Raw genomic sequence first — 9918 nt, 5'->3', positions numbered from 1 at the left:
AAGGGAAATAGGGATTTTAACGATGCGGACATTAGCTAGATCATAGTAGACATTATTGAACTGATTACAGGATTGTATTACAAATATTTATTAAGTGAAAATGAAAATGTATTAACAATTATTAATGAAATGTAAAAACAAACGGTGGACAATACAATACAGTGGTTGTTCTCATTAAACACACATTATCCCAACATGTTTCGCAAAGATAGTTGCTTCTTCAGGGGTTGTGTGGAGATCTTTAGCCACTACAAAGGTGATATTGTAGGGAGTTTGTCCACCTCAACAGTCACCCACAGCCATGCTGGATCGCAGGGGGCTAAAAAAACGGCCAAGAAATCGATTGAAAAATTGTTGAAATATAGGCGATCGTTTATGTTTTATGCTCGAAAAAACTCATATACCAAAAAGGACACCAGCTAAACAAAAATGGTAAATGGTAAATCTTGAGGATAGGCGTCACCCTTGGCTAAGGATAGCGTTTGGCTAAGGTGTAGAAGACAGTGATTATTTCTGGCAGCTATAACAGCCGGTAGTGTTAATCGTAAAAGGATCTGGCATGCTAGTTGTACCCATATTAATCAATTGATCAATTTGGTACGCTTAGCCAGCCCATTAATGGTTTAAATCCTGACCGGTTCCTGCTAAATCGGCCGAGATTCAAACCGTGTATGGATGGCCTTAGTTTGCCTGCTACAAACTTTGAGCCTTATTTAAAGTACATATAAATTAATTTTTGGATACAATGCAGGGTTGGAGACCCTTTTAAGTTTTGTGGTTTTAGTTGTTGTCTGTGTCACTGCTTGAGAGATTCACCCCTCTGTCTTGGAGACCATTGTCACTGAGACAGAAAGTTAGGGGAAATACCACATTTTAAGAGTTGTCACCAGAGAAAGAACTGAGAGTAACAACTACAATTGGGACACGTTTCTTCTAAGATGAGAATTCCATTCACTTTAAAGAGATTTCCTCGTATTTCATGTTGAATCTCCAGGACAAGAAGTAAAGTGAAATCTCCCCAGCAGGACAGCAAAAAATAACTTGACAGCATTTTTAACCATTCCCTCCTAAAACCTACGAAAAAAAAAAAAAGCTTTGGTGTTACACGGTACACTTTAAAAGAACGTGTACTTAGTAGATACTACATTTACTTTAAGGAGATCATACAGAAGCAGAATAACCCAGCAGGGTGTGAAGAAAACAGTGTTACCTTTCTTTTTGTGTTATCGAATGTACTTTAGTGTTGTGTTTGAAATTTTGAAAACAGTACTTTTTTTTACCAAAAATGTTCTAGCTTTGTAAATAATCAGTTGCATTTAGTCTATAATGTTTGTTAGGTTGTTTTTTTTTCCATTGCATTTTTTTTTATTGAGCTACTGGGTCTGTATTTACACTTTATGCACTGATCTCTACAATAATACTGATTTTACAGTACATAATATTCACAGTAAAGGTACAATAAATGTGTGCTTTAATTTTTGCCACGGAATTCATCTTCTTATATTAAAACAAACATGAGTAGATCCTCTTTCTTTTTATTTCTGGTTGAATTAACCTATGAATTAAGTTGTAATATATAGCTGTGCCTTTTTTTTTTTTTTTCGTGATAATCGGTGATACAGAATATATACAATTGCTTCCAATGTGACATTTCCAAATCATGAAAGTACCAGCTCTTCTCTAGGTTTGATGAGAGTGAAGACCTATCTTAAATTGGTCTCAGGAGAATTTGGCTTGCCCAGTGCATTATTGTATCCTCTTTATTATCTACTGACCCCTTTGATCTCCTACCAAAAACAAATTTTTTAAGACCCACTTTGTCGCTTGTAGAGACCCTTGGTATCGGTTATGTGCTGCCACCCTTCCTTGCAGAGGAGTGTTTTATTTAGTAATTAACAGTGTATAGGGAAGAGGAGCTGTCATGTTGGTTCTTAAGCTGGAGGATGTGATGAAAGATGATATCAGCGATCCCATCCTTTTCACTTGTTTAGGATTGTCAGGATGAGAAATGTCAGCATTATGAAAGCACAGCTCTGCTCTTGATATGATAAAACCTTTCAAAACCCAGCTCCTACCTATTCTCGTTCTCCTTCTCCTTTCAGCTTCCCTCCCCCCTTTTTATTTTCCCTTTCTCTCTTCACCAGTTTTTTTTTTTTTTTATTTATCTTGTTTTATTAGATGGCAGAAATATAATTCTTTTCTTTCTTCCCATTATAAGCCACCATTTTTGTTTTATTATATGTTTCACAACCCCTAATGCTCCACTGAAAATTACCTTGTTAAATGACAGTGTTTCAAAGCCATGAATCCTTTCCACCATCCCCTCTGAGGTTTGAAACAGTCAACAGACTGTAAAGAATAAATAATAAAAAAGTATTGATTATTTTGATGACTGTGAGATTCAATTAAGTATTAATTTTGCCCTCCAGTGGACCTATCAAGGTATTCAAACGGTAGGATTCGACTCAGCTAAATGCATGCTGAGTGCTCTAGCCTTAAATAGGGAGAAAATGTGTTTACCTACAGTATTTCAAGAGGAGTGCACTGATGCACAGAGTCCAATATTTAAGTGCTGTGCAAATTAAGCCTCGGTGACAGTGACATTGTTTGCAGCAATATGAGTATTGACTAAAGAAGTGCATTTGATGACAGCTTAAACTATTTGTATTGATTAACATTTTCATAGATTATCATGTGTCATATCAAATTCAGTTTTCAGACGTGAATACATTAAAAAACCCACAGGCACGCATCGACCAATGTGATGATGGGGCATTAGGAGCTTCCTAGCCCACCTCCTAGCACGCTGGTCACCTGTTCCCTGCATAAAAGTCATTTAGGCATGAACTTAGCAATAAATAGCTGCCAGATAACGCTACAGGGTCATCTGTACTATTGCCTCTATTTGGCAGTGTTATTTTTAGTGTATTTTTTTGCTATTTTACATAGCTCTCAATGCAGCATACTCACAGTATGACACTACACAGGGCATAAAAAAAAACAAAAAACTAAAAGCTGTTTTGTGGAAGAGCTTGTGACCTCACAATGGCCTTTGACTGAAATGACAAGAGCAGATCCGATCGCCAGGAAATACACTTATCATTTGTTCCTTTTTGGGCCTTAATGTCACAGCAATAAGAACAACTGCATTTATTTTGTAAGTATTGTTTTTAAAATATATACTTTGTTTTATATTTTTGGTCATTTTAATTTCATGCAAGTTAATGTTAATGGATGTTGCTCTTTTTTTTTTCTCTTTTTTTATTTATAAATTAATTTATCATACAACTGCGCTGTGCACCTTTATTTTTTTTTGTAATAAAGTTTTTGTAGTTGCTCTGATGCCAGAGGAAAGTGTATTATTGGCAAAATGGGAGATCTTTTATTGTCATGATATAAAAATGACTGGTATGATCTTGCACTTGAACTTTCGAGAATTTGATTATTTGTTTGCACTGGCTTTTTGTTTGTAGGTATGTTTGTTGATTTCTTAGTTGATGCATTATTGCCTAATTGACTACTGATTGATAAAGAAAATATTCATTTGTGATATTTAATATCTAGCGACTCAACAAAGAAAATGTTGTGTTTCTCAGTTTTAAGATCTGTTCGCAGAATGTCTCTGCTTAAAATGCTTGTGTGTTGTTAAGGAGCAAACACAGTCATTCTAAACTCTGTGTGCTGCACAATACTCAGATGACCCTTTCAATGGGAAGCTGACCCTTTCAGTAGGCTGCTGTCCATTTCAATAGTCTGCACTGGTTTCAATACGCTGCTGTCCCTTTCAGCACTAAGCAGGGACTCGGATAAAAGGAAATAAACTTTAAAATAATTCCTATCTGTCACAAACCTCCTAGAGACATTTATTCTATTGTTAAACATATTTAAATATATATGTAATGAGACTGAGCTCATTTGATATTTAATGTCTATTTTGTAACATTGATGCTAATGCTCTGTTTGAAAATGATGACACTTATTACAATTTATAGTAATTAGAAAGTGTTTTGCATAATTCAGAGGTGGTGCATTTTGGGAGAGAAGGAGTGAATGACAGCTAGGAGGCAGGTACTTGTATAATCTTTGATCATTACATACCAGTGCAATAAGTTGGGGGGGGGGGGGGGGGGGGTAACTTATTATAGTCAAAGATGACTTGTTGTCATAGAGTAGAGCGAAGAATCCACCTGGCATATCATGAATATACACAGATGATTGTAAGCATGCTTTCAAAGAAGTTTGCTCTCCCGAAAAGCATTCTGAATCTTTCACATGATAGTTGAGCTTTAATAGGGTGGGGTGTAATGGAAAACTCATTGGATCTGTAATAGCTCTTCACTTGACTGCAGCCAGCAATAACAACAGGAGCAGCTGGGGAGATAAGAGAGACGGGAGTGTGTGTGTGTGTGTGTGTGTAAGGGAAAGACAGTGAGGGGGGAAGGTGTTGGGGAGAGTGTACCAACACCACAGCGTCCACTTTACTTCCTTATTTCCCTCACTCTTTATTTCCCCCCCATCACCAGGATCCAATGATAGCCGGAAAAGTCAGCAAGCCTCTGCTGCTGCTTCGGAGTGAGATGAATGCAGAGTCGAGAGGTGAGGACAAGGCAGCTACTTCAGACAGTGAGCTGAACGAGCCCCTGCTTGCTCCTGTGGAATCAAATGATGGTGAGGACACTCCCAGCAAGCTCTTCGGTAAGTCTGTCTAGGCATTTAATTTCACTTCTGCCACGCTGTCCAAGACAGTGTCCCCTCTTATTAATATGTAGTGCTTTTCTGTATGTACTCAAAATTCTTGTCATATTAGGTTGTTGTAGGGCAGCCCAAGGTACCAAAAGCTTTTATACTGTAGATATATGGGAATTAGAAAAAAAATCAACCTTTTTTAACTCATTGCCAGCTGGAGCGGCCTACAGCATTTAAATGTCCTGTTCCTTTGATAATGAACAGATGAAATTTTGGCGGTTGATGAAACAGTATTGCTTTTGTTTTTTGCATTTTGTTCTTCACTGCAACTATTTCCTTCTTTGGAGCTTTGACTTGTTACCGGTTTACTGTTTTGGTTTTCCAGTTGCTTTTGATGTTATGTGCATCCGTGCAATGTGTATGGAATTAGTACACAAGGATAGCAGACAGCTAAACATGCAGAACAAGACAGTCATAGGTGCAGTTGTAAGTGATAATAACAGAATAGAAATCACCCAGTGTAATGATTTTCTTGTAAATAAGCGTGTAATGTTGCTACCGCAGGCAGCATGGTAGGGCAGAGTGCTCTGTATTCTACTTTTTCAGAGGCATTTGTCATTCAAATGGATAGCCTAGTGGAAGTCCACTCTTGCACCTGTGATCTCCAATTACAAAGAGGAGCAAAGGCTAGGGTGAATGATATTGCTCACACAAGATATATCAGACCTCAAGGTCTCATTTTCGGGTTGAGATGAGGTAATCAGCAAGAATTTTCTGTTCATTTATTTCCACTGCAGATTGATTTTTTTTTTTTTTTAAATAAAGAAACTGTTCTGGAATATATCTTTAAATACCGACTCTCAAGGTGAATAACTAAAATATACATAAACATTTTTGCAATATTAAAAACAGAACAAGAGAAACACATTGTCACCCAAACTTTTCTAAATTAGAGGTTTACAGACATTTTTCTTATAAAATACATGTTTTTGTAAAAATAATATCTATTGAGTCGAATACCTTTAATATTAACAGATTTCTGCCTTTTTTTTACTTTGCAATACTGTGTAAATTATATTAGATTTTCATCTTTTTATGGTTATTTGTCCTATTTAGATAGACAGGACTGCATGCATTTCTTATTTGTGTTTATGTCTGGCAAACACATGCACCTGATCTTTGTAACATGGCTAAAACGTTGTTGCATGCTTTTTGTTCGCCACAGTTTTTTTTCTGCTAGATATTATATTTGTTTTACTGTGTTTTTTTACATAGCTGATTGCAAAAGTAAATTTTTTTTTTAAATTAAAATTATTATAAAATTTGCTGCATGATGTATTTAAATTGTAAACCATGATAACTTGTTATAAACGGAATGGTAACTGTATTCATTTAACACTTAGGTGGTCCATGAGGTCATTTTCTCATGTTTCCTTAATCTGTTTGTATTTGCGTCTTAATAACATGCTTATAGATCACAAGCATTAAGATATAACGTTATATAGTTAGCCTCTTTTCTCTCCATACAAAGCAAACACAATTATCATTTTAACATTCCCTAATCCCTAACTGCTGACTACTTTTCAAGTGTGGTACATCTCCAGAAACTCTTAATTCTTTTAAAGAACACTCAAAGCAAGCTTACAACTCCCAGTGGGAAAAGTGAATGACTGGACTTCTTACAGAAATTAGTATTTAGGTCTGCATTTTAATAACAGTCCCATCAGAAGTGAAATGTTAATTAGAGTATCCTAACCAATTTAATGGCTACATTTAATTGTAAAAACGAAAGGCCAATTTTCAGTATGTACATCACAAAATTAACTTTTTTTTTTTTTGTGGAATACTATGGCGTAATGTCTAAAAAATATGTTTCATTACCTAACAAAAGAATCATTGATTTAGGTACACCCTATACTGTTTTAGGTACACCATATATTGTTTTTAAACAATATAATAAAATACAGTACACTGCATTCACAGTACAGTATTTGCATATTCAAATTTGTACATTTACTTACATAAAAGGATTTCTGTTGTGAAATTAACAACTGAGTTTTGAAAATATTTTTTTATTTTTTTTGCTAGGTGTAGAATGTAAATAGTGAAATACAATTAGTGTATTAGTTACAATACAAATATACTAGGTGGCCATATGGCATCTTAGAGCATGGATTCCTATAATGTATGAAGCTGTGCACAGCCATTTCATAAAGTCTCGTATACAGAACTTGTCCCAAAACATAACTGCAGAAAAGAGTTATAACCATGTACTATAAATGCAATTGTATTTTTATAAGTTTTTATCTAGTGATTTGAAAGTTTATATTGATAGTTTTTACAACATATATGTAACGATCTAGTGTAGTGTTGAGTGCACAGAACCCTCACTGTTTGCTTAGTAATACTATCACTATTATGGCTGGCTGTCATCCATTCAATAACTATCTTCAGTCCTTGGCCGGTGTGAAGCAATAGAACTTTCTCTAGTCATCTACTCACCCTAAACTGTTGTGGTGTGATTGTGAAATCCTAGGTGGTGTAGGTAGCTTGCATGTCTAGACAGCCATTGTTGTGTTCATGCTTCCAACTCCCACTTATCCTAGAGAACAGAACTCTGAGACAGTCTGGTGAAATAAGGACATGAAATTAAGTTAAACTGCAATACATTGTATTGATCCCCAAAACACTACTTTTTGTAATGTTTTAATACTTTTTCATAATTTATGACATAGTTTTGTGTATTATTGAGAAATCTAGTTCATAGTATTTTAAAAATAATTTTATTATGTTGTCATAACTTAAAGATTTGCTGAAAGAAAGTGGGAGTCTTATTTATAGTATATATTAATCTATATTTTGATTGAAGTACAAAAAAAGAGAGCTGTCTGTGTTGCCCGTGTGAACCAATCAGTTTGTTTCTTTAATTTTGTAACCTCCAATGTAAAAATGAAAGGGAGAATCTGATTGAGCAATGTGGAGTGTTCTTTCTAAAACCTACAATAACCTGGCCTCTTGAAAGTTAAACCTTTCACCATTCTGCAGTTATTGGGTGACAGGGGTAGTCCCTGAGGTCACCAAGTATTTGTAAAAACAATTACACGTTTAGTGCATAAATGTGCTGCATTTTATTTTTTTATATGTGGTTATACTATGTCCTTAAAGGTATAAAAGTATTTTACAGCATGTGATATGTTAATTTGCATTATGCACACAGTGAAATGTATGCAACAGTATAAAAGTATTGTTCAACGCCATAGATATATTGTATATACAGTATATCAAATATATAAAAATTTGATTTTACTGATAAATATACATTCCTCAGAAATAGATATGTTTAGTTTCATTGATACATGTTATTTTTATATTAGAACAGTATTTATATTTAAATAAAGGTGGGTAGAACTTACATCTAATATACAAGCTATAGCACTTGCTATAGAGAAAATTTCGGGTCTCTACACATATGACTCATTATTGTATTGCCTCCTGCAACTTTTATGCATTGCACCCCACTGTATTTCTGTGGGTCTCGCAGCACCTTCTCCATATTTGAAATGAGTCATTGCCTGTAAAAAATGGATAGGCCATTAACATTTCCATTTAAATAATTAGGCATAAACATACTAAAAAAATCCTAAATGTAAAAAAAAGACAACAACACAAACAAAAAAAACAGTGTCTAGGATCCTTTAAGCTTTAATTCTGTGTTTCCACAGTTGGGTGTGAGTAGCCTATATACACACCGTGGGGGCCAATGACCCCTTGTTTAACATGCAGTTGAAATGCAAGGAAATGTCCAGGTATAGGAATCCTTAACTTTTTCTTTAAACCTCATGCTGAGATAATTTCATTATTTCACCATCTCTGCATTTAGCTGCTTATCCTTAGCTAAGTGGACACTTTTTCGACTGGGTTATGTATTGCTTACTACTATATCTTTTTTTTTTGCAGCACATTGCATTCCTTGATTTTAAATGTATATTTAAAGCACATATAGTTCAGATACACCACTTCTTTTAAAATAACCTGTAAAACTACCTTTACGTTCGACTATGACCCCCAAACGGTTGTATGTAAAAGCTCTTACACCTCCTACACAAAGTTATGGCACATGTGTAAACCAAATCCTATTACTCTATGTGGCTTATCGCCACAGGCAAGACATGACAGTTGGCAGTTTGCTTCTATGACAGGAAGTTTTTGAAAATTATGTATTTTTGCATATGGTGTCCCTTTTAATATACATGTAATGCTCTTATGCTAACATTTAAATTACACATACAGCAATGCCTGTGTTTTTTGTATATCAAAATCTAACATCCATCATGTAGCAATGTCTTGTTTTGCTGATATCATGAACAAGATTATATGCTTTGATACCTCATCATCTACAAAGACATACATCTTTTATATGCTTATAAAAATGTGTACAAAATATTGTTTCAAGCAAGGTAATGTGCGGGTTGTGTTATGTATGATGTGTTAGCAGCAGCTATTTTGAGAAACTAATAGTACATTTTGACATAATAATACATAAACTGTACTTGAATGTAAAATCTGTGCACAGCATGGAGTCTGAACCTGCTGTGAAAACACATAGCTATAAAGTAAGCACTTGTTTCAGGTGTACATGTATGTAGGAATGTGCATGGGCAACACAAGTTTTATGATCAAAGCTAAACTGTGGACATATGTGTGTTTACTATGTTATCTTTAAGACACATATATATAAATGCTACATGTATGTGCCACAGTTTGTCACATTGCATTTTACATTTTGTGGCTTGCTTGCAAATTTTTGTGTGCAAATTCTAGCAGCAAAGATGAAAGAGCATATACCACAAATAACATGGCCACAAGACAAGATATTAATTTTTTCAAGCAATTTATTTTCAAATTCAGTAAATTACATGGTGTACTTAGCGAAGGTTGATCATGCGTTAAGTTGTGAGCAGGACAAATCCTTTTTAAGTGCTCAGAACTAAAGTACAAACATAGGTAGAAGAAACATGTCATGGTGCTTTTAGATCTAGATTGGTGACACTTTTGAGAAAGGACCCTGATTTAGTTGCTACTCCAGGGAGTATTAGAACAGATATGTTTAATTTTAATAGATTGTGGTTAAGAAGACTTTTTGTTCGCTATTGTGATACGACACCTGAGTGTTTTGATTTGATATGAATCACCTTTCTCTAAAAGAATTAAATGACCTCTATGGACATAGCC

At 34.8% G+C, this 9918-nt stretch overlaps 1 protein-coding gene across 1 annotated transcript in view; it reads left to right on the top strand.

Moving 5' to 3' along the window:
• Nucleotides 1-4361: 4361 nt before the first annotated feature.
• The window catches only part of POU6F2 (POU class 6 homeobox 2), a 623598-nt gene continuing 618041 nt past the window's right edge, over nt 4362-9918 (top strand). Inside the window, exon 1 of the mRNA XM_077491628.1 lies at nt 4362-4695. Coding sequence (XP_077347754.1) covers nt 4530-4695 — 166 coding nt within the window. The 5' untranslated portion in view covers nt 4362-4529. The remainder of the gene's footprint in view (nt 4696-9918) is intronic.

The sequence above is a fragment of the Lithobates pipiens genome, unplaced genomic scaffold (genome assembly GCF_037356315.1).
Source record: "Lithobates pipiens isolate NorthernLeopardFrog02 unplaced genomic scaffold, aLitPip1_a1.2 Scaffold_19, whole genome shotgun sequence".
Lineage (NCBI taxonomy): Eukaryota > Metazoa > Chordata > Amphibia > Anura > Ranidae > Lithobates > Lithobates pipiens.
The sequence above is the reverse complement of the archived record's forward strand: the minus strand, read 5'-3'. Positions and strand labels throughout refer to the sequence as shown.